The following is a 25,801-nucleotide window of genomic DNA, read 5'->3' on the forward strand; positions in this document are numbered from 1 at the left end:
TTAACATTCATATATTTTAGATTCATTGCACACTAACTGAAATATTTCAGGTCTTTTATTGTCTTAATACGGATGATTTTGGCATACAGCTCATGAAAACCCAAAATTCCTATCTCACAAAATTAGCATATCATTAAAAGGTTCTCTAAACGAGCTATGAACCTAATCATCTGAATCAACGAGTTAACTCTAAACACCTGCAAAAGATTCCTGAGGCCTTTAAAACTCCCAGCCTGGTTCATCACTCAAAACCCCAATCATGGGTAAGACTGCCGACCTGACTGCTGTCCAGAAGGCCACTATTGACACCCTCAAGCAAGAGGGTAAGACACAGAAAGACATTTCTGAACGAATAGGCTGTTCCCAGAGTGCTGTATCAAGGCACCTCAGTGGGAAGTCTGTGGGAAGGAAAAAGTGTGGCAGAAAACGCTGCACAACGAGAAGAGGTGACCGGACCCTGAGGTGTTTTATCAAGGGCAGGGTCAATGCAGCTAGCTATCAGGAGATTTTGGAGCACTTCATGCTTCCATCTGCTGAAAAGCTTTATGGAGATGAAGATTTCATTTTTCAGCACGACCTGGCACCTGCTCACAGTGCCAAAACCACTGGTAAATGGTTTACTGACCATGGTATCACTGTGTTCAATTGGCCTGCCAACTCTCCTGACCTGAACCCCATAGAGAATCTGTGGGATATTGTGAAGAGAACGTTGAGAGACTCAAGACCCAACACTCTGGATGAGCTAAAGGCCGCTATCGAAGCATCCTGGGCCTCCATAAGACCTCAGCAGTGCCACAGGCTGATTGCCTCCATGCCACGCCGCATTGAAGCAGTCATTTCTGCAAAAGGATTCCTGACCAAGTATTGAGTGCATAACTGTACATGATTATTTGAAGGTTGACGTTTTTTGTATTAAAAACACTTTTCTTTTATTGGTCGGATGAAATATGCTAATTTTGTGAGATAGGAATTTTGGGTTTTCATGAGCTGTATGCCAAAATCATCCGTATTAAGACAATAAAAGACCTGAAATATTTCAGTTAATGTGCAATGAATCTAAAATATATGAATGTTAAATTTTCATCATGACATTATGGAAAATAATGAACTTTATCACAATATGCTAATATTTTGAGAAGGACTTGTATTAATAAAAATAAAACAAAAGACAAAACCTTATTCTATTAACAGAAAATCAGACCCAACTTCTTTTTTTCCCCAGTTAGAATTCCCAAAATAATTTATATTTGATAAATGATAGAGTAATGAGAGCATGTTAGTACTCAGTGTGAATTTATTTACACAAACCAAAACCTAACTTTACATCAAGAACTACAAAGTGGAAAAAAAGCTTTTCTGAAACAAACTCTTGTATCACACCTCACTTCCAACAAACTGTTTCCTCCTTACAACAATGTAGAAAAAGTGAAAGTCAAAAATACAGTTTTTAGATGCAGTCAAATATTGACCAAATATGTCCTTTTCATACTAGTATAAAATATGACTGGTCTATAAAAAGGTTTTTAAAAGAAGCTTATTTACACAGCATTTAGAAAGAGGCACATTTCATGTTGTGTTTGAGATCCTTAAAGCTGATTGGCTGTTCAGAGAGAGTTGGCAGCTCATCGTTGAGAGGAGGTAGGAGGCGGGACGAGGAAAGGGCGAGAGACCAGTGGAGGAGGCTGTGGGGATCGTCTGGAGGAATCTGTGGGGGGTGAGGAGGTGGGTGTGTCTGTGGAGGAGGGTGTGGAGGATCCTGGAGTGGTGGTGTTACGGTTTACAGAGTGGATGGTGCGCTGGGACTTGGTGGTGAGGGATAATGGCTGCAGCTGCTCGCCGTAAGGTGAGCCGTGTCCGCTGTAGCTGTAGGATGAGTGTGTGTGCTCGGTGTGTGTAGCAGCCGGGCCCGCGGGCGAGGCCAGTGCCGTGGTGGGTGTCGCTGGCGAGTCCAAGGAGGAGGCGGGACTGGCTTGAGACAGATGGGTGTGCGTCAGATGGGACACAGTGTGTGGATGAGTCAGGTGAGGCCGTGTGTGTGAAATGTGTGTGAGGGGAGTGTGTGTGTGTGGCATCTCCTCTCGAGGTTTCTTAAGCTGTGGAGGGAGGTCGTCTGTAACGGGAGCACCTACAGGACAAAAACATATTAGCACACTGAGGCAGAAACCGGCATCATCATCATCATCATCATCATCATCATCATCACGTTGCAGAGAAGCTGGAAACTAGCTGTGATGAGTGTTTATGGCGCCTTTCATTCGTCATCATTGCTCCACATTTTGTCACATTACAGAACATTGAACTGAATGTATTTTAATGAGATTTTATGGTTTTGGATCCAAACCATCCCAGTGTTACTCTGGCTGTGTGTTTAAGCTCATGGGTCCTGCTGGAAGTTGAATTTCCACCCCAGTCCCAGGTCCTTTGCAGCCTCAAACAGCCTTTCTTCCAGGATTTTTCTGAATTTAGCTCCAATCATCTTCTTATAAACTCTGATCAGCTTCACTGTTTCTGCTGAAGTAAAGCATTCCCACAGCACATTACTGCCACCACCATGATTAACAATGGGGATGAGGTGTTCACAGTAGTTTGCACTTTCAGTTATTAACTCTACATGCCTAGTGGCAAAATGCTAGCAGGACTTCTTCTGTTTTTGTTTTCCAACAATGGGTTTCTTCCTCCCACTCTTCCATAAAGGCCAGATCTGTGCAGTTGTCCTCTTAACCGTTGTCCCACCTAAGCCATTGATCTCTGCAGTTCATCCAGAGTAACCAAGGACCAGAGACTGAACAGAGGTCTGGGGGGATGTTCAGAGCTTGGGATATTGGTTTAGAACCTAACCCTTCTTTAAACGTCTCTACAACCCTGACCTGTCTGCTGTGTTCCTTGGTCTTCATGATTTTGTTTCTCTAACAAACCGATGGATTAGTACACAGTTGGACTGTGTTTCCAGATCATTTGACTACTGAAAGCAGTGGTTGCTAAACCCTGACTGGTTGCTGTCGTCACCTAACCTGATAAACCTCCATACTTTAGGACACATTGGCCTTTGACATTTGAAACACTTTATAACCCCAGGTCTTGATGTTTAGTCACAACATTTTGCGTGATTGTAGATATATTTAAATGTGACTGCCACATTTCACATATGGACAATAAAGTCTTGTTTGGGCTGCTTCTCCCTGCAGTGTGAACGTAGAAGTCAGTTCTGCATTCAAATCCTAATTAACAAAGCTTTTGATGCATTAACCACACCAAACAGAGAACAAGTGTAACAAAACATTAAATAACCTACACTAGACATTCACATCATCTCACCTTCAAGCTGAGTTTCACTCTTCGCCCTCTTCCTCTTCTTCTTCTTCCCCTGCACAAACATAAATCAGGTGTCATCTAACCCAAAGTGAGCTGATGGAGAGAAGCTCGGTGTTAAACTCACATAGTTGTCTCTGGCCGACCAGTTGGGGTACAGCTTGGAGTGGAGGAGTCTCTCTTTGCGAGCCAGGTCATAATATTTAGCTTGTTCTTCTTTGGACAGGGAATGCCACTGTGGACACATGACAGGGTCTTCATTTAGCACAGACCAACAGCCCAAGATCTGTAGGTTACCTCAAAGTCTTTGCTGTAAATTTAACTTGTTTTTCTTTGCAGTGGATTATCTGCAAAAATAAATGCCAACTTTATCTGGTAAAAGGACTGACCCGTTGGCCCAGGATTTGGTTGATGGTGGCGCTCTCTTTTACTTTGCACTGAGCCACAACTTTAGGTCTCTCCTCTCTCATGTAGAGCATGAAAGCATTCAGCGGCTTCTTGATGTGGGGCTTCCTCTCGTCTTCCTTGTCGTGCTCAGAGCTGGAGGGGAATTTTCTGCAAGGAGACAGAGGATGAGACTCCAGGTGTGGCTGTGATTTAGCCTCTACTCTGCTCTTCTAAACAGAACAATCACACATAATATCTGTGCACACAGATACATGGCCTCGAGGTCCAAATCAGTCTGGTTGTTACCCAGGATGTTGGCTGTTGCTGCATCCAGGCTCTTGCTTCACAGCTGCAGGGTGAGGAACAGACGACTGGGGGGTCGGTACCAAACGTGGAGAGAAGCTGCTCGACACTAAACTGCAAGAAAACATTCAGTGTTCCATAAAATCCTGAGATCATCAATAGAGAAGTGTTGAAGTGCAAAGTAACTAAAGCTACAGACCTCACCATCATTATATTAAATAAATGATTTTGTTGTCTGAGAAGATTGGTCACATTTACAGAGTAGTTTCCAGATAAAAAGCTGATTCCACAGAACCCAGCAAGACCACCAAACTGAACAAACACACCCCCTGGATCTCTTTGGGGTTCCTTTCATTCCTAAAATCTGAAATCTTAAACAGTAAGAACCTTTTGTATCACTTAGACTAACAGAGCTAACAAACCTCCATCGTAAACAGAAATCACAGACTGATGATCACGCTCACAGAAACGGTGATGAGTGGAGGCGAGTCATCGACGTGGGATTTGAACAGAAAAACAAGCTGTGTCAGAGTGAATTCATGATGAGTCATCAACAGGAAGTTCTTCAAACTATTCAGCTCAGATACATTTGGGAATTTGTTTTTAACCAACCAAAGCTCTTTTAGCTACGTTTAGATCTGAATGTAGAACCCAGCCTCATGATAAACAATGAGAGGACGTTTAGAGGGCGTGAGTTTCTATTGTTCAACTTTACAGTAATCGGTCTCTGCTTCAGACATACAGGGGTTGGACAATGAAACTGAAACACCTGGTTTTAGACCACAATCATTTATTAGTATGGTGTAGGGCCTCCTTTTAATACAGCGTCAATTCGTCTTGGGAATGACATATACAAGTCCTGCATAGTGGTCAGAGGGATTTTAAGCCATTCTTCTTGCAGGATAGTGTCCAGGTCACTACGTGATACTGGTGGAGGAAAACGTTTCCTGACTCGCTCCTCCAAAACACCCCAAAGTGTCTCAATAATATTTAGATCTGGTGACTGTTCAGGCCATGGGAGATGTTCAACTTCACTTTCATGTTCATCAAACCAATCTTTCACCAGTCTTGCTGTGTGTATTGGTGCATTGTCATCCTGATACACGGCACCACCTTCAGGATACAATGTTTGAACCATTGGATGCACATGGTCCTCAAGAATGGTTCGGTAGTCCTTGGCAGTGACGCGCCCATCTAGCACAAGTATTGGGCCAAGGGAATGCCATGATATGGCAGCCCAAACCATCACTGATCCACCCCCATGCTTCACTCTGGGCATGCAACAGTCTGGGTGGTACGCTTCTTTGGGGCTTCTCCACACCATAACTCTCCTGGATGTGGGGAAAACAGTAAAGGTGGACTCATCAGAGAACAATACATGTTTCACAGCCCAAGATTTGCACTCCTTGCACCATTGAAACCAACGTTTGGCATTGGCATGAGTGACCAAAGGTTTGGCTATAGCAGCCCAGCCGTGTATATTGACCCTGTGGAGCTCCTGACGGACAGTTCTGGTGGAAACAGGAGAGTTGAGGTGCACATTTAATTCTGCCGTGATTTGGGCAGACGTGGTTTTATGTTTTTTGGATACAATCCAGGTTAGAACCAGAACATCCCTTTCAGACAGCTTCCTCTTGCGTCCACATTTAATCCTGTTGGATGTGGTTCGTCCTTCTTGGTGGTATGCTGACATTACCCTGGATACCGTGGCTCTTGATACATCACAAAGACTTGCTGTCTTGGTCACAGATGCGCCAGCAAGACGTGCACCAACAATTTGTCCTCTTTTGAACTCTGGTATGTCACCCATAATGTTGTGTGCATTTCAATATTTTGAGCAAAACTGTGCTCTTACCCTGCTAATTGAACCTTCACACTCTGCTCTTACTGGTGCAATGTGCAATCAATGAAGACTGGCTACCAGGCTGGTCCAATTTAGCCATGAAACCTCCCACACTAAAATGACAGGTGTTTCAGTTTCATTGTCCAACCCTGTATGTATCAAATCTGCACATCTCTCAGAGACCTGATGATGAACTAAGATCTAACACTGTAACAGAATAAGACACAGGGTAATAACCCTCTATCATTTATTGCCAACTGGTAAAAAGCTATCTGTCTAAAGGATCCAGCAGAGCACTCAGCCACTCCTCAGCAAGCATCTGGCGACAGCGGGAAGGAAAGACTCCCTTTAAAACAGGAAAAAACCTCCAGCAGAACCAGAACCGGGCTCAGTATGAGCAACTATGTGTCAAGCCAACAGGGGGTCAAGCAGACAGAAAGCAGAAACAGGTAAAACAGAAACATTGACCCAGGAGAACTCAGAATGAAAGAGAAGGAAAAAGTGCAGACAATTAAAAGGCACCAACAGCTCTGCCAGTGGATTATTAAAGTCAATGTTTTCCTGGCCTCAAGTGGCAGAGATTTGGCGCCACAGCTGGTTCAATTCTAATAAAATGAAAACAACCGATTTCCTTCAGTGAGAGAAGAATGTCCATGCATTGGCAGTGTCTCGTAACCATAACAGGGACCAGTGTTAAAAAGGTATAAAATGGACCACTGGACTTCAATCTGTCTCATTCATAAAGGATTTATTCAGACAATCCTAAAAGAAAAACTACAGCAAATTCATGAGTCATCATTCCATTCATACCTGGACATGGAGGCATTCATAGCTAGGGCTGCAGGTGAGAAGCCCCCTGCGATGGGGTACATGGACTGCCCCGGCCTGCAGACAGAAAGACAAACAGTTAATGAGTCATCGATCAGCCTAACATGCGTCGGCCTGCATGAACACACTCTTCTGAGGAATCTCACCACGTCTGACAGGTTTGACTAGCCCAGAGGAAACTAGTCCCTCTGCCGCAGAAGCATGTCTGCTCTGAGCACAGAGGCACGGAGAATTCTTTACCCAACGTCATCTGATGGAAACGTCAATGGATCGTCAAGTAATGAGGAATATTTGGCAACATAATGTAGGTTGTGTTGAACGTAGGTACTGAATTTCACCAGAAACCTTCTGTTTGTTAAGGCGTAATGTGTTTTTATGATGCAGAACTCATTTCAGATGCATCGTGTAAATAGACAAAACTTTCTACCTGAAACCCCCAAAATTCATCAACCACAAGAGAAAGTAGGTGCTATTTCATGTTAGAACTGATCTACTTTTCTGGGATGGTCAAGTAGTGAAATAAATTGGTCACTCAGCATTCTCAGTAACCAAACCAAATGTGAGCTTGGATTAGCAGCAGGGAATATCAACGTTCCTTTAGGGCTTGGTGTCTCCCACGATAAAGCCCCCACATGCTGCACATGCTGACACTTTAGAAAACATAAAAAGGTAAAACCTTTATTGTGTTGAGACAAAACATACCGTAGAACTGAAAGAGGGGGTTCTGTATTTACACGACTGTGTTCCATATTGGAGATGCACAGAAAAAGTTGAAGACAGGAAAATACAATCTTTTTCTGATCAGTTAATGCATCATATCATGGTTACCGTCGCCATGTCCCACCAACAGCACTGGCGCTGGAGGAGACTAAAAGTCTCAGCGTTGTGTTCAAAAGAAAGCCAGAAGAAGCACAGACATGTAAGAAGCTTTTTATCGAGAAACTTTATTTTCTACAACATGCCAGAGGTTCGTTCAGGCTGCGAGAAAGCTACCTTCAGCACACAACAGCACGGCTGAACAGTACAACAACAGAGTTCTGTTTAATCATTTTAAGCTTTCAACAACTAGGTTTGTAAAGGTACATCCTATAAGGCAGTGCTTCCCAAACATTTCTGATTTGTGTACCCCCTGAGACATTTTGCTATACCACAAGAACCCCCTCCAGTGTTTAGGATTTTGGTCTGACTCTCAGCGTCGTGCAGGTGAACAGCAACAACAACCCTGCTTTAGTCTTTCCCACTCGTCATTGTTTTTTGCTCTTTTGGGTGATAAAAGCTTGGTGAATTTTGCACTTGGGTCCTAATAAAGCATCGTATACCCAAGAATTATCTCTACTAACTGATGATATTTACCAATCAACTTGGAACTAAAATATTAAATGTTTCCATGTACCCCCTGCAATGCGCTCACATACCACTAGGGGTTGGGAATCACTGCTAGAAGAGATAGACGATATAAAGGACAGTATTTTTTGGTATTTAGTGTATTAACAATAATAATGATGTTAAATACTATTTAAATCTGTTTCTGGCAATAGAGTGTATGGCTGTGAAGGCTCAGATATCTGGAACACACTGAAAGAAGCTTTGATATTGATGATTGTTGCTGCTCTCATGGTGCCAACATAGGAAGAATTCATCTCAGTGATAATTTCAGTTTGTGAAGTTGTTAAACATAATCATGTATAGTTTATGTAATACATTAAAATCGTTATGGCTGTAAAATGTATTTTATAATAATAATAAATGGTATGATAATTGCCCACCACCACAGTGCTATCGGCTAATATAAGATGCTAAAACACTGATGCTTCTGTGTTGGTTTTAGAATGGCTGTTTTACGACAACTGCTCTGTTATAACGCTGTGAAGTCACTACCAGAGGGATATTGTCTCAAACAGACACATCCCTGAGAACATGTATCCTCAGGGTTAGAAAATCCTCAGCACTGACATGCAGTTTGTAGAACAAACTCTCCTACATGAAGCTTCAACCTCATAGCTATTAACTGACTCACCACTCATAATGTTGTCTATGTGGTCTTAGAAACGCTGATTGATGAGCGTCAAACTCCAACGAAGTGTGGTACCTTTATCAGTGCACATTCAGTTCTTCTGCTCTACTAATCTGGAACAAAGGTCCAGAAAACAGCAAAAATCCTGAAACCCTGAGTTGTTTTAAAACCCCATTTGATTAGAGTTGCCTTTGACTGTTTTATTTAAATGATTAACTAAAACATTAAATTCAGTCTGTAGTCCAGCTTCTGTTTACTTGCCTTAATTATGCCACTGCAACGAGTACTTAGATGTGTTCTCATCATTTAAAGCACTTTGAATCGTCTTGTTGTTGAATTGTGCCTTAGAAATAATCCTGCCTTGCCTTTTACCCCTTAAGATGACTTATTATGGCTCCTGCAGCATCTGCAGATTTGTACAGCAAAATAGCCAAAATCACAATGAATCACAAACTGAAACCCAAGGAACCCAAAGGTAGGTGAATCATCAGTTGTTAGAAACTCTAGACCAAGAGCATTTAGAATAACTGGCCACGCCAACAATGTCAGCAGATGTGCTTTACTCACAGCCATCCTAGCGTGTGTGGGACGGGAGTCATGCCTCCAGGAGAAACTGGATAACAGGCGGTGTGAGGACTTCTCGACATACCTGCTTCACAAACAGAAGCACAGATCAGAGTCAGAGGAGAAACAATGTGGTGCAGTAGTGTCTGGCAGGTGGAAGCAGTCTACCTACCTGGCTCAGGAGAGAACCCAGGCGAAGCCCTCTGTGGGGAGAAGGCCTCAGGACTATAGAGCAGGGGATGAAGGTGGGTCATGTGAGGATGCTGCACCACAGGGACGCTGTGAGACTGCAGACAAAACAGAGAACGCTCAGCATGCAGCTAACAACAGTAATACATAAGGGAGGGTTAATGTTGCAAGTGTAACAGTAAAACAACTTCAATAAAGCAAACCTGCTTTATATGAGTTTTTTTTACTAAACACATAAAACAGTATTTATCTGAGACAGACGCTGTAAGCATTTTTTTTTTTTTTACCATGAAATAGATCAGGTATTTAATGGTGAGAGAACAAGATGCAAACAAGTGGAGACTATCTGAGAACTTTGTTCCTCAGCAAAGTGTCTCTGGATGTCAAGAGGTGCAGCTGGAAATCAGGGAGAACCTGACATGGACCACAACATTAACATATCTGTTGTTTACAACATGGACAACTGCTGGAAACACATTATGATGGTTGTTACCGTGTTGTTGGATCTGGACAGAAGAAGAAGAAATAAACATGGATCTGTCTGTCTTGTGTAACAGCTGAGAGAATGATTAGACCAGTCTGAAACAATGCTGTGTGAAGAATGAAGCAACCAGACTATGGCAGGGTGACATCAGAGCTTGCTAACGAAGGAACTGGACACTCCTGCCAAATAAGTGCACTGAGTTTATTTTGACAGGTTTTTGTTTTTTTACATTCAAAAAGGAAACCAAGGCAGGTGATGAAATAACAAATCTGAAGAACTAAATGATACAAAAACTAGCTTTTTTAAACCACAAACAGACTAAATGAAATACAGGAAATGTAAAAGAATTTTGGAAATTCTGATTGTCTTGTTTTTTCTTTCAAATTAAAATAGACTAACAATATTCTTTGGACTGCGAAGCGGTTTAAGAGCCACTGCTTTAAGTGGGACTGGTGTTTGGAAAACTCCGAAGAGAGATTCACAGCATGACATAAAATGGTCTTTTATTAAAATAAAAGATGAAAAACCTGTTTCATATTTACAACATGTAAAACTATTTATTTATTTAGTCTACCACACTGAACCTAGAAAATCTTTTGCTGACTGATTTGAATCCTTGTTCTACATTGTTAAATAAAGAGGACGTCTAAGCTACATGTTAGGAGATCCACTGCCCTCTTCAGGTAGACAGGAAGTACAACAACAGCTTTAACTATAAATGATCGTCATGATGAAGAAAAAAACTGAACACTTGCTTTATGCTCTTTATCATGTTCAATATTCCACATTCTCCTTGCTGTTAAAGCAGCATTACATACCAGCATTAAACGTTTATGTACAAAACAACTATTTACCCACATGTGGGCCTTTTGAGTCTCAATAGTTTTTCCAAAACACTGTGTGTGTGTGTGTGTGTGTGTGTGTGTTTGAGAGAGAGATAGAAAGCAGGTCTTACCAGGTGTGTAGGAGTAGCAGAATCTCTGATAGCTGCTCTTCCTGGAATATCGAGGAGAGGCCACTGAAATGGCAGGTACTGTGAGGAGAAGGAGACTGTTATCAGACTGACCCGTTTCACACAACAGAAATCATGTTCACACAATTTAAACTGCAATACAAGTTAATAACAACTAACATCTGTGAGACTGAACCTCCACCATTACCTCTCCCCCAAACCCTAAAGAAAAAACGAAGATCTCAGGCTGGCATTTGAACCCGAGACCTTCTTGCTACAAGGCAACAGTACTTACAGCGGTCCCACCATGCAGCCCTGAAACAATAGGGAGTAGAAGTGGGGTGTGCATTTTCATTCAGCCATTGCTGACAGAAAGCTGTAAAGCCATCTGCAAAGACCTGACCCTAAACATACAGAGCCACAGAGCAATGGTTTAGATTAGAGCATATTCATGTGTTAGAATGGCCCAGTCAAAGTCTACACCTAAATCCAATTGAGAATCTGTAGCAAGACTTGGAAATTGATGTTCATGCTTGCTCTCTGTTCACTTTGACTGAGCTTGAGCTTTTCAACAGAAGAAGAACCAAGCTGGTAGAAACAAACTCCAGAAGACCCGCAGCTGTCGTTCATGTAAGAGGTGGTTCTACATTGAACTGACTCAGGGGGGCTGATTATAATTGCACACCACACTTTTCAGATTTGTCTTTATAAAAGATTTAAAACCATCTCATCATTCTCCTTCCTTATTAAGGTGAAGTAACTGTGGTGAACAGAGGGAAAAGGCATGATGGGAACTTTAAATGAGTAGTTAGAAGACGAGGATATATTTGAACTGTAAGCCTAAGGTGAGATAGGATGGTTAAAGACAAGAAACTGCTCAATCTCCCACACGACCCTCATTGATGAATGTTCTACTTCCACAGGAGGAAGCTGGATTGCAGATAAGAGCTGTGCTTTAGGTCCGGATGAACACTGAGACCTCAGGGTGGAGATGGACCAGTAACAGAGTCCATTCCTCACAAAAATACACACCAACACCCCCAAACTACCTGGACCAATCACTGAGTTGTCTGCCTGGCTGCAGGGCCCCCAGCTTACCTTCTCTCAGACACAGAGACCCACTGCTGAAAAGCCCTTTGGTGCTCGTTCAACTGTGAGTGACACCTATAGGTTCTTACTGTGACCGTTGACCCCGACTGATGGAAGATAAATTAAAGTAGACGAGGGGGCAGCAGCTCTGGTATTTTCAACTATTTATGACATTTTTAAACATCTTTTATTTCGTTTTGATATATATTTAAAGATGTTCAGACTTTTTATGACGGCTATGATTGAATAAGGTAACAGTGAAGGATTTTAGCTACTTAATTCATTAATTAGCTCAAATGACAAAAGTTAAAAAAAAAAAAAAAGTTTATACAGATGCAGAATTTTTTCTGTCTGCTGTTATGTTTCAATGACAGCTAAATTACAACGATTCAAAAAACTTGGCACACCAGCATGGATTTATACAACTAGTACAGTTAGATGCTGTAAAAAGAAAGTACACCCTCTTTCAATTCTAAGGGTTTACTTATTAGAACAATAAAATAACCTGATCTTTACCAGGTTGTAAAATGAGTTCAATTTAACCTAAGAAAAAAGATCAAATGGAAAAGCAGTGGGAGCAACGCCAAGTCTAATCCTGCTGCTTCCACTGAATTGAAAAGGAAAAGTAGCTGATATGTTCTGCTCATCTAACGCAGTATTAGATCATCTACCTCTGTGAAAGCAGGAGCTTTGGCAGTTTGCTGGTCTGTAGCGTACAGAAAGAAGAAATCAGCAATGACCTTTGACTCATTCACACTTGCTCTGTTTCTGACCATCACTGATTTAGGTACAAGTTTAATTTCAGTTGTTTAAATTTAAAAGCCTTTGACAATTTTGGTTCAAGAAGCTGACGATATTCAAGGCTTGGGTGAGACCGCTCAGTGCTGCGAGGCAGCCATGTTCTTCATAAACCCCCAGCAGCTGACTGCTAAATAACTATAGCAGTAAATGAGCTGTTCTAAGCAGCGTCAAAATAAAAGGCACAAATATGAGTGTAAGGATTATGATTATTGATTAGTTCATATTTATCAAAATTATAATAAAAAAAATCATAATTAAGAAAATGTACTTAACCAAAATCATTACTTACGAATAGAAGTCAGAGACATCCTCTGGTGTTGTGATTATGGGCTCTATATATGTATATATATATATATATATATATATATATATATATATATATATATATATATATATATATATATATATATACACAGGTCCTTCTCAAAATATTAGCATATTGTGATAAAGTTCATTATTTTCCATAATGTCATGATGAAAATTTAATATTCATATATTTTAGATTCATTGCACACTAACTGAAATATTTCAGGTCTTTTATTGTCTTAATACGGATGATTTTGGCATACAGCTCATGAAAACCCAAAATTCCTATCTCACAAAATTAGCATATTTCATCCGACCAATAAAAGAAAAGTGTTTTTAATACAAAAAACATCAACCTTCAAATAATCATGTACAGTTATGCACTCAATACTTGGTCGGGAATCCTTTTGCAGAAATGACTGCTTCAATGCGGCGTGGCATGGAGGCAATCAGCCTGTGGCACTGCTGAGGTCTTATGGAGGCCCAGGATGCTTCGATAGCGGCCTTTAGCTCATCCAGAGTGTTGGGTCTTGAGTCTCTCAACGTTCTCTTCACAATATCCCACAGATTCTCTATGGGGTTCAGGTCAGGAGAGTTGGCAGGCCAATTGAGCACAGTGATACCATGGTCAGTAAACCATTTACCAGTGGTTTTGGCACTGTGAGCAGGTGCCAGGTCGTGCTGAAAAATGAAATCTTCATCTCCATAAAGCTTTTCAGCAGATGGAAGCATGAAGTGCTCCAACATCTCCTGATAGCTAGCTGCATTGACCCTGCCCTTGATAAAACACAGTGGACCAACACCAGCAGCTGACACGGCACCCCAGACCATCACTGACTGTGGGTACTTGACACTGGACTTCTGGCATTTTGGCATTTCCTTCTCCCCAGTCTTCCTCCAGACTCTGGCACCTTGATTTCCGAATGACATGCAGAATTTGCTTTCATCCGAAAAAAGTACTTTGGACCACTGAGCAACAGTCCAGTGCTGCTTCTCTGTAGCCCAGGTCAGGCGCTTCTGCCGCTGTTTCTGGTTCAAAAGTGGCTTGACCTGGGGAATGCGGCACCTGTAGCCCATTTCCTGCACACGCCTGTGCACGGTGGCTCTGGATGTTTCTACTCCAGACTCAGTCCACTGCTTCTGCAGGTCCCCCAAGGTCTAGAATCGGCCCTTCTCCACAATCTTCCTCAGGGTCCGGTCACCTCTTCTCGTTGTGCAGCGTTTTCTGCCACACTTTTTCCTTCCCACAGACTTCCCACTGAGGTGCCTTGATACAGCACTCTGGGAACAGCCTATTCGTTCAGAAATGTCTTTCTGTGTCTTACCCTCTTGCTTGAGGGTGTCAATAGTGGCCTTCTGGACAGCAGTCAGGTCGGCAGTCTTACCCATGATTGGGGTTTTGAGTGATGAACCAGGCTGGGAGTTTTAAAGGCCTCAGGAATCTTTTGCAGGTGTTTAGAGTTAACTCGTTGATTCAGATGATTAGGTTCATAGCTCGTTTAGAGACCCTTTTAATGATATGCTAATTTTGTGAGATAGGAATTTTGGGTTTTCATGAGCTGTATGCCAAAATCATCTGTATTAAGACAATAAAAGACCTGAAATATTTCAGTTAGTGTGCAATGAATCTAAAATATATGAATGTTAAATTTTCATCATGACATTATGGAAAATAATGAACTTTATCACAATATGCTAATATTTTGAGAAGGACCTGTATATATGTATAACCCTATACATACATATAATTCTGATAAACTACCATTTTGGTCCAAAAACCTTCACCTAACTAATGAGCACTATTCTACACAAAGGGGATAAAAACCACTACTTAACAATAAGAATAAAAGAAAAATATATGCACATTGAATGTCTATGGAGATCAAACCAGCAGTTTTATGGACAACATGTGCAATTTGGGTTCACTTGGAAAGAGAAGCCCTCCTGGTGCTGATGTCTCGATAGCGGCGATCAGCTGGCAAACGGTGGGCTGCGCTCTTAGCCACTAGCAGCTGATTGCCCAAAATCTCAAACAACAGGTTTTCACCTGCGCCCGGTGTCAGCGGGGTCTTCGATCAGTATATGAATCTTCTGATCTTCTTGTATCAGACAGAATTCTACCTTTCAAGCTCTTCTGGGAATGGCCGTGTGGAGCAAACATTTGTCTGCTGGCTTCAGTCTCTCCAGATATGCGCCTCCATTGTGTCGTCCCTAGAAACACGCTGGAACTGGCAACAAAACTTTATTTTCCACTGGTTTTAGAAATCCCGAGTGACGTCAGAGCTGTAATGTCTGTTGAGCTGCGCGTGTTGAATTGCGCAGCCTAGTCGGTGTGTCCAACCAAAATAGATGACCCCGAAATGGGCTTGATGTACCAAAGTTTTCAGGCTGGCAGTGACGAACACCACATAGTTTACCATAGCGTTCTGTTACAGATCGTAGTTCTTGTACGCGTGTTGAGAAACGATTTCAGTCAAAAAGGAAGAAATAAAAACACTTGCCAAATGAAATAATTCAACATTACAAATTGTTTTGTGCAGTGTTACATCAATGGCTTTCTTATTCATTTACTTTTAATACGACATTCTAGATGAGGGAATCTCTTTAAAGTCAACATGGTTTCTAAAGTCAAGGCTGCTTCACCCACACCTTTAATGTGGTTCACTCAGCAAGCTAACATTTGTCCAAATCTCTGAACCAATAACTAGAAAGCATGGCTCTAAACAGTTATGTTTAGTCTCATCAGTCCTGAATCTGTCTTAGACAAACACGAATGAGCGCTACACCTCCCCCACCTGCAGGACCTTTGCCTGAAAACAATGAGAGCAAGAAGAAATCTACGATCCTGCTGCTCCTTCACCATCCAGAGGAAGCTGTGGCTGAGCGCTAACTGGATCCAGCTGCTGGAAATACCACAGCCCTGCACCTACTCAAGCATACACAACAAGAGTCCATTACGGAGGGAAGGATAAGAATCTGTGTCTGAGCATGGGGGAAAACTTGTTGGCATTACTGCTGTTTACGAGCAGCAAACAGCTCATACTCTACATAATGGACCAATGAGAAGCCAACGGAGAAAAGAAGCAGGATGTTAGAGGAACAATCCTGATGTTTTGTGTTGGGAGATGAATAAACATCTTTTTTGGCTCAACTGTTAGAATGACCTGCCTCTACCAGGTCTATAAGATCAGCCATTAGTGACAGTGTTTACTAAAGATGGATTCAGCTAGCAGATCAGAGACACAAACCATCTAAAAACATATACTGACATGTCTTTGGCGCTACAACATCCCTGGATTCAGCAGTCAGAGACATGCCTACATTTTATCAGCATATAGCAACAACCTCTGCTGATTCTGATTAATATGCTGGTCTTATAAACATAAACCTGAACCTCAAAAGCTAGAAGAGCCAAGTCAGTCAGAAATGTAAAAAAAACAAATGAAGGAAGCACTTAGAGGTGATGTGGGAGGACTTCACAGTACAGGTACAGGTAGAGGTAAAACAAAACTATACTAGTCTACCAACAGCAGGAACAATGTTCACGGTAGTAGAAAAACCCAGAAATATCAGGATGCATCACAATTCTGACATAAATACATTCTGCATCTGTAGTGGAACAAAGTAATCAAGGGTTTACAGTCAAAACAAGCAAGAAACATTTCATATTCCCTGTAATATCCCCAACATAAGGATCCAGACAGCTCTGAAGGTGAACATCTGAACATATTTTGGATCTTTTTAACTCATCAGGAGCAACAACAACAACACAACTGAAAAGGCAATGGCAAACTATTGCAAAATACAACCGTCACTGTTTTTACCCTGACCTAAAAGGTGTAACTTTAACAGTACATGCGGCGTCTGATCAGACCGGAGGCCGATGGGTTTATGTTCCACCCCTAGTGAGGAGCTCTAGCAAGGATCAGCTCAGGACCAATGAAACTCAGAATCCAGTGAGCAGCTGCACTAAAGTCCAGATGCATAACCCTGTGATGGAGTGGTGGTCCAAGAAGCAACCCTCTCAACACAAAGAATTAACATCTCTGTAATAAACTGGTTTACTGACATCTTTAGCAGGAGTCATTAACAGTGGGCGTTATGCAGCGTGGTAGTGAGACAACAGAGCTTGCTGAGCTTCATGTAATGTTTCATTTAATACCAAAATTCTATTCAAAAATATTTTATTAATCCCAAAGGGAAATGTAATGTTGTTTTAGCTCATATTATGAAGGTTTCTTCAAAGAGTCGTTGTAGATGCTGATGGCTGTGGGCAGGAAGGATCTCCTGTAGAGGTCCGTCTTACAGCAGATCTGAAGAAGCCTCTGACTGAAGACACTCTGTTGTTGTAGGACAGTCTCATGAAGAGGATGCTCAGGGTTCTCCATAATGTTCTTCATTTTATGAAGAATCCGTCTTTCCACAATGATCTCCAGAGGTTCCAGAGGAGTCCCCAGAACCAACTCTGGTGGATTAAGCCCTTGTATGGAAGCTCTGATGGACCAAAACTCTCATTTATCTGGTGCTGTAGGTGCATGCATCTGGTGCAAATTTGAAATAAAGCCAAACTTTATTTGAATAACATATTGTATAGTCTTTATGGATGGAGGCGGGATTCCAGACTAAAATCCAGCTCCCACTCTCTCTGTCAATGACGTGTTAAACACATGTTGATAAGGAGGAAGTGAACACATGAAATCCAGCTGAATATCAGACTGGAAAGTGTCTCAATGTTCAGACTTTAGCCTTTATTCATTTGCTGTGGTTCCTTATTTAGGTTTTTATTAAACATCTGATTAACTACTGAAACATAATGAATGTGTTTTACTTTAGAATATTGCAGTTAATGAGCTTCTTATCTCTTTTCATTGTCTGTAAAGCAGATGTTATTACACTTTGGTTCATATAGAAGTACTTTTAAAGTAAGTCCACCAAACATAACTTTGAATTCATTAATGAATTTTGCACATAACAGAACAGTTATTCCAGATTAAGAAGTGTAATAATCACCCAGCACTAATAGATGTAGATGAAGACAGATCAATAAAGCTAGAAAGATGAAAATGAACAAATAGATGTGGACAGATGGAGAGAAACGGATACATTTATATAGATACCAGCACTGTGATCAACGCTCAGTTTTATAATAGAGGAGGTTGTCTTGATCTACTTATTTTTCTAATGAATAGCCTTGTCTGAGTTAGCAGCTACGTGTTTTTATAAGCCAGTTTAAATAAGATAAATTAAATCAAAAACAGACACTTAATGGGTAAGGAACAAATGTTACCAAAAACAGCATATATTTGCCCCCTCACACACACACACACACCAGTAACAAACTTTTTTGGCACTAATTTTATAAAGTGCCACAGTCTCTTAACACCAAGCAGTCAGCTGGGCCATCTGTTGGAAATAAAAATAAATGGGTGAGATTAGAATGAAGCTTTGTGACGGATTCAGAACAATTGTGGCTGAAACTGTAGCTGAAGGCCATACCAAAACCAACCTGGCCCTATGTGAAAACGAAACTACCTCCCCTTATTCAATCATGAATGAACTATGATTAAAGTAGATTTGTTTGAAAGCTGAGCTGAATCTCAGACGCCAAACTGGGCTAGATTGGCCCCTTTTGCACTGGCTCGATTTGGTCCAGCTCCACTCTGCTTTTTGGTCCCTGCTCCTGAGCAAGTATGACCGGGGCTGAGTGGGGACTACATGTGACACGAACAGACTGCTGTTCACTGATTGGCCATGAGGAATTACAAGGTTTTCACTGCAGGGAAAAGTTAATAAAATTCGAGAGCGACAAAAATAAGGACCACATTTGCCAGAGCGGGTCATTACGAATTCTAACTTTACTATTTACAAATCATAAACCACGCCTGAAGGATGAAAGAAAAAAAGGGCACATCGGCTTTCCGAATTACATACCGACAGCACGCTATATTTGATAACATCGTAAATTAGCTGATCACACATAAAATCAGCTGTTCAGAGGCACAGACATTACCCACAATGCTTCTCCTTGTATTTAGTTATTTTTTTATTTTCTATTTATTTATACATTTTTAGGATTTCACGCAGATTACTTTAATGTTACAATGTCAGAGTAACGTTAATAGCAGCACAGCAGCTACACTGATGGCTGGAGGCAGAGCTCCAGCCATCAGTGGGTCAATGGAAACACAACTGGTACCGAACCCAGTAGAGCAAAACAGAGTGGAGAAGAGCCAAGCCGCCTAAAATGAGCCAGTGGAAAAGGGACAATTGTTACCTGACCTGCAGATGTAATAAACTACAGGTCCTTCTCAAAATATTAGCATATTGTGATAAAGTTCATTATTTTCCATAATGTCATGATGAAAATTTAACATTCATATATTTTAGATTGATTGCACACTAACTGAAATATTTCAGGTCTTTTATTGTCTTAATACGGATGATTTTGGCATACAGCTCATGAAAACCCAAAATTCCTATCTCACAAAATTAGCATATCATTAAAAGGGTCTCTAAACGAGCTATGAACCTAATCATCTGAATCAACGAGTTAACTCTAAACACCTGCAAAAGATTCCTGAGGACCTTTAAAACTCCCAGCCTGGTTCATCACTCAAAACCCCAATCATGGGTAAGACTGCCGACCTGACTGCTGTCCAGAAGGCCACTATTGACACCCTCAAGCAAGAGGGTAAGACACAGAAAGACATTTCTGAACGAATAGGCTGTTCCCAGAGTGCTGTATCAAGGCACCTCAGTGGGAAGTCTGTGGGAAGGAAAAAGTGTGGAAGAAAACGCTGCACAACGAGAAGAGGTGACCGGACCCTGAGGAAGATTGTGGAGAAGGGCCGATTCCAGACCTTGGGGGACCTGCGGAAGCAGTGGACTGAGTCTGGAGTAGAAACATCCAGAGCCACCCTGCACAGGCGTGTGCAGGAAATGGGCTACAGGTGCCGCATTCCCCAGGTCAAGCCACGTTTGAACCAGAAACAGCGGCAGAAGCGCCTGACCTGGGCTACAGAGAAGCAGCACTGGACTGTTGCTCAGTGGTCCAAAGTACTTTTTTCGGATGAAAGCAAATTCTGCATGTCATTCAGAAATCAAGGTGCCAGAGTCTGGAGGAAGACTGGGGAGAAGGAAATGCCAAAATGCCAGAAGTCCAGTGTCAAGTACCCACAGTCAGTGATGGTCTGGGGTGCCGTGTCAGCTGCTGGTGTTGGTCCACTGTGTTTTATCAAGGGCAGGGTCAATGCAGCTAGCTATCAGGAGATTTTGGAGCACTTCATGCTTCCATCTGCTGAAAAGCTTTATGGAGATGAAGATTTAATTTTTCAGCACGACCTGGCACCTGCTCACAGTGCCAAAACCACTGGTAAATGGTTTACTGACCATGGTATCACTGTGTTCAATTGGCCTGCCAACTCTCCTGACCTGAACCCCATAGAGAATCTGTGGGATATTGTGAAGAGAACGTTGAGAGACTCAAGACCCAACACTCTGGATGAGCTAAAGGCCGCTATTGAAGCATCCTGGGCCTCCATAAGACCTCAGCAGTGCCACAGGCTGATTGCCTCCATGCCACGCCGCATTGAAGCAGTCATTTCTGCCAAAGGATTCCCGACCAAGTATTGAGTGCATAACTGTACATGATTATTTGAAGGTTGACGTTGTTTGTATTAAAAACACTTTTCTTTTATTGGTCGGATGAAATATGCTAATTTTGTGAGATAGGAATTTTGGGTTTTCATGAGCTGTATGCCAAAATCATCCGTATCACCTGAAATATTTCAGTTAGTGTGCAATGAATCTAAAATATATGAATGTTAAATTTTCATCATGACATTATGGAAAATAATGAACTTTATCACAATATGCTAATATTTTGAGAAGGACCTGTATTTTAATAGAACATCTCCCACTGGCAGTGGTGGTGAACCTTGCAAGAAGAGCTACAGAGAGCCTAGTAGGTCACTGGAGCAGCCGGAGCAGTGACCCTCACACAGGGGGGGTGGCTCATTGAAGAACATTGGAGATATCAGTCCAGAAGAGACCCTATACTGAAAATGAGCCTCAAGCTCCCAGGCCTCTAGTAGAGGACCCCATCTTGAGATGACCAGACACCCACCCCACCCAGCAGAACAGGGGTGGGGTTGGGGGTCTGTGAGGGTGGGTGTGGCAGGATCCGTTTGGTCAGAGTTCAAAACTGTGGGGCCTCCGTTGTATTTCTAAACAAGCACCAATGCATGCATACAGACAGAGAAATAAGCCAAAACACAGGAACACCAACACAACTGGTCGTGTGTTAATGTAAAGCCTTTAAACAAAGGGTTTAAAACAAAGCAGCCATTATGAAGTGTTGTCCATCAGTTCTTCCTAACCATTAAACATATGAAATGTGAAGAAGTTTCTGATGGACAGCAAACAAACTTAAAGCTCAAACAAAGAAGCATTCACCAAACACTATATATAGTTCTATATATAGTATATACCGTTCAAAGTATCTGGGTACAGAGTTGCTCCTGTGCATCCAAAGATGGCTCCAGAATCTCATTGGGACGACTAGTTCAAGGTCTTGTGCGAGGCCTTTTGACATCAACACAAAGAACGCTCTTTTCTGGAACTTATTTCTTCCCTCAACTTTAATTTGCCCCAGCAGTTTTCTCTGAGCATTTCCACTATGGGACAGGGTCATTAGCGGTAACTCTTTCCACAGCAGCAGTGTCCACAGAGCTCTCCCTCAGTGGCTTAGAGTGGGAAAGACGTTCACAGGTTTTAAGTCCCTGATTTTTAGCAAAAAACATAAAACCAATGATTCTGTCAAAAACTCCATGGAAAGGTGGTTACACCATCTCTTTAAAGTTTTAGCAGTGACTGCTAAAACTTTAAAGAGATGGTGTAACCACCACTGGGATCAGAGAAGCGGAGTGGAGAAGAGAGCCAGCTCTGGTTGGGATTAAACCCAGAGTTTTGGCCCTAAACTTCTGATCACTTCACAGAATCATGACACCAAATAATTCCTTAAAGTCAGAAGAGGTTTGTAACATTCAAGGATATTTAATAAAGAAAATCTGAGACACATCCCAGCTCTAAAGAATACGGTAATGATCCAAAGGTTTATTTTTTCCCCCACTTTTATTTATTTTGTACTACAAACAGAACTGGTTTCAAACTGTACCACATTACTTTGAATGAACACTTACTGATGGATGGATGGATGCCAACAGAAGTCTATCCATTGAAAAGCAATCCTGCCTCTCCAATACAGGTGAACTTCTTTTCAGTAGACATGGATGCAGACGCATGTGTTCCCTGTCTTCAAGTTTATTTAAAAACGGATCCGCTCATGTGGCACATTCTCAGCTGCTCTAACAGTCAAGTTTACTTATGCTGCAGCAGGTTAAAAAACTAAATCTGATTCAGAAATCATGTCAGAAGTCAAACAATTCAGACGTCCAGCTGGTTTCTCTTAGCCAGCCAATCTGCGAGTCATGTGTCACCGTGGCGAAGCAACATAAACAAGGAAATGCGCGTCAGGCGGCTCTAAGCTGAGATAAAATGGGAGCCAGGGTGGACAGATTAGGTGGTGTCAGCATCAATGCATCAGTGCTAAAAACCCCTCCCCTCATATCAGGCAGGGTCAATCCCCATTTTCTGCTGTTCACGTTCCACTGCTTCAGTTTATCCAAAAGGTCAATATCAGAAATAAAGAAGAGACGTATTACTTTAATATGAGTATCAGGGTGAAATTGAGGCTAGCTATTCTAAAAAAAAAAACCTGAGAGATGGAGGTTTACAGCTTGTATTTATTTGTATTTTGTGTGAGTATATTTTATTCAGTGTTGAGGTTGTTACAGGCATTGTGAACATGGATGTTTCCCTGTGCTGCAGCAGCATGGGGTGGGGGGTTATGGGAGGAGGACTAAGTGAGCAGACATGTAGTCTCTACATGCTGCCTCCTGCATCCTGCCTGCACCCATCAGCACAATAAACAGTCTGTATTATGGTTCGGGCAGCAAACAACCGGCGGCAGTTTGTTTATAAGGACTCTGCTTCAGATAGCCAGGCACATCTCCTCCTCCTCCTCCTCCTCGGTAAACACTCCCAACAGTACAAGGAGACTTAAAGACAAACAGAGGCTCCTCTTTGAGAAGAGGAGGCAGCCTGATAAACAGCACAATGTTCCAAGGTTAAATGTATCGTTCAGAGGAAACAAGTTTCTAACTGAATCTGACAAAACTCCATCCAGGTCAGAATGTAACGTTCCTACCGGACGGATTGGATGGATGGGATAGACAGCAGGTCATCAAGTGCCCCAGAGACCTGTATAATGAATCTATATAGTATACGAGTTCCACTTTCTGAAATGAGAGAAAAAAATCTAGAAGTTTTTCATGATATTCTAGTGTTTTAGAAGCACCTGTACCCCAAGGACAACCAAGCAGTGCTAACAGCACAACTCTGGTTTAGAAGTTGTTCCTGAGGGCGTTTATAAAAGAAAACTATGTCAGCTGTTCATACAGACAGCTGCAGCTGAGCTAAACGTCAGCGGCCACTGGTTGCTTTGCTCTGTCATTTCAAGCTTTTGCAGTTTTGATCATTATAATATAACATGCAATAGACAGCATTAATTCCCAGCTCAGTAAGTATGTTTTATTTGTTCGAAAGTGAAGCCTGTTTTACAGAAATGGCTCTCACACAGTGACATCAACTTATCCCTGCTCAGAATAAATTAATGAATTAATAACTCCTCACGACAGGAAGGCTGAAAACAATATTCTGACTGCTGTTATATTCTAGCTCTTAAACAGCAATTAGAATCCAGTCTAATTAGCAGATCAATGATTTCCAAGAACCAGAGATCAGAAAGCGGTGGTCAACACTGATCTCTGACCATATTTATACGCAGCACCATAAACAGGAGCTACACAGTTATAGCAGCTTTATTAATACAGTCTGGAGACAGTGAAAGCAGGGCGGTGTTGGAGCTTCAGCGGAGGATGGTGAGAGTAGCAGCACCAGCAGAGTTCTGTGGCGATGTCCAAACTCTGGTTTCTGATCTGCTGATGTTATTTTTAGCCAGTTCTGAACTATAGTTACAGTGTTCAATCATCTTTCATTAATGGATGGTCACACTGAAAATTGTCCGATGGTGCTTACTGATTGGTCAGTGCAGCTACAGCAACATTTTGATTGGTTGCTGGTCTTTGTGAGCACATTACGATCTAGTTAAAAGCAATAATTTTGTCTGGCCCACCAAAGGCTCGGAACCAAGACAGAACGGGTTCAGAGTCAGTGGTTCTGCAATGGAAACACAAAGAGCTGGTGTAAAGGCAGCACCAACACCAGTTTAGCACTGGGATGACTGTGGTGGGACTGTAAGGAAGTACGGAGAGCAGGAGGTGTCAAAACTGACTCCTTTCAAACTACGTGGAGTCTTAAAACATAAGGATAAAACTAAAAATGTTCACTAAGCTGTTAGAATAAACGTAGTCTTTCCTTCATGGCTGGTTTCTACTAGAAGATTTGGGGATTTATTAAAATGACTCAACTTTCTACAATCATGGATCTTTACACAACTTTTCTAGACTAAAACCTACAACTGGAGTTCTATGTCTGGCTTTCAGTTTCAGGCTGACATGGAGGACAAAATGTTTCCAGATTTAACCCGTTCACTGTGGATGTATTCTTTGGTGTAATGAGATGTACCAGTTCCTGTGTGGAACCAGGCTTAAGAACCATTCAGACCCTGCTATGGACAACAATGAGCCACCGAGGGAAGGGATGGCTGCTACAAAGCCGAGGAATGCAGGTGTTTGTGTGAGGAAGCTTGGCTGTGTATTTAGCCTGCATGTGTGTCTGGCTTAAATACGCAGAGGCAAGACTTCCAAAACAAACCCGGAGAGGAAAAAGAAAAATCACAAAGACAGATCCAATCTCAACCAGACTGCAGCTCAGATGGTCTCTAAATGCTAGAACTCTGCTCTAATTTCAAATGTAGTTTTAGTCCTGGTGAATGAGTCAGGAAGTAAACAACTCCAGCTTAGCTTTCTGCCTGCGGTCATCAACACAAACTTTCCTCTGCAATAACACTTCACACTCAACAAACTGAAATTTCTCCCTAACCCTAACCCTAAAATATGTCTGTGAGCATAGCTGTATTAGACCATCAGACAGTAACCACCCTAATCCAAGCTTATCCTCCAGAATGCTGCAGGGACGGGAAATTGGGCAACACTCTGCAAATCCTGCCTTGCACCTACCAGCTGAAGCAGCTAATCTGCTGCAGAGAATCAGATGCAATCAGAGCTCATTCCTGCTGCAGGCATGCAGGCAGACTGTGTTCAGACCTGTCTAACACAGCAGTATTACAAAGCACCTCATAAAAACAGCCTGCCGACACACACACACACACACACACACACACACACACACGGACTCCGAATCAAACGCAGGAGCACAACAAACGTCGGGCAGTGGGATCTAGGCCTGTTTGCATAAACATGATATTCCTACAGTATGAAGCAGCAACTGGGCGTTCCAGCTTCCTGATCAACTCAACTTTTGTGACGTCAGCTTCTGATAACGTTCGGATTTAACAGTCAACTTCCTAAAGTAAGCACAGCCATCTCAGTGCAAGCAGAAATTACAGTACCTCGCAAAGGTTTTCATGCTGCTTAAACTTTGTCACGTAACCTCCAGACCTCAGCGTGTTTTATGAGGAATTTATGAGGA

General features: G+C 42.0%; 1 protein-coding gene across 12 annotated transcripts in view; it reads right to left on the minus strand.

Annotated features, from left to right (window-relative positions):
- Positions 1–1,276: 1,276 nt before the first annotated feature.
- The window catches only part of LOC124872815 (transcription factor 7-like 1-A), a 28,578-nt gene continuing 4,053 nt past the window's right edge, over positions 1,277–25,801 (minus strand). For 11 of the 12 annotated variants that reach the window (XM_047373184.1, XM_047373185.1, XM_047373183.1 and 8 more), the window contains 9 exons: positions 10,877–10,954; positions 9,421–9,535; positions 9,252–9,336; positions 6,653–6,727; positions 4,003–4,113; positions 3,699–3,864; positions 3,437–3,544; positions 3,316–3,364; positions 1,277–2,125 (listed from right to left, as the gene is read on the minus strand). In XM_047373184.1, the coding sequence (XP_047229140.1) occupies positions 1,623–2,125; positions 3,316–3,364; positions 3,437–3,544; positions 3,699–3,864; positions 4,003–4,113; positions 6,653–6,727; positions 9,252–9,336; positions 9,421–9,535; positions 10,877–10,954 (1,290 nt within the window). In that variant the 3' untranslated portion in view covers positions 1,277–1,622. The remainder of the gene's footprint in view (positions 2,126–3,315; positions 3,365–3,436; positions 3,545–3,698; positions 3,865–4,002; positions 4,114–6,652; positions 6,728–9,251; positions 9,337–9,420; positions 9,536–10,876; positions 10,955–25,801) is intronic. The other variant, XM_047373186.1, reaches the window with a different exon arrangement.

This window comes from Girardinichthys multiradiatus, chromosome 8 (genome assembly GCF_021462225.1).
Source record: "Girardinichthys multiradiatus isolate DD_20200921_A chromosome 8, DD_fGirMul_XY1, whole genome shotgun sequence".
In the NCBI taxonomy this organism is placed as follows: Eukaryota; Metazoa; Chordata; class Actinopteri; order Cyprinodontiformes; family Goodeidae; genus Girardinichthys; species Girardinichthys multiradiatus.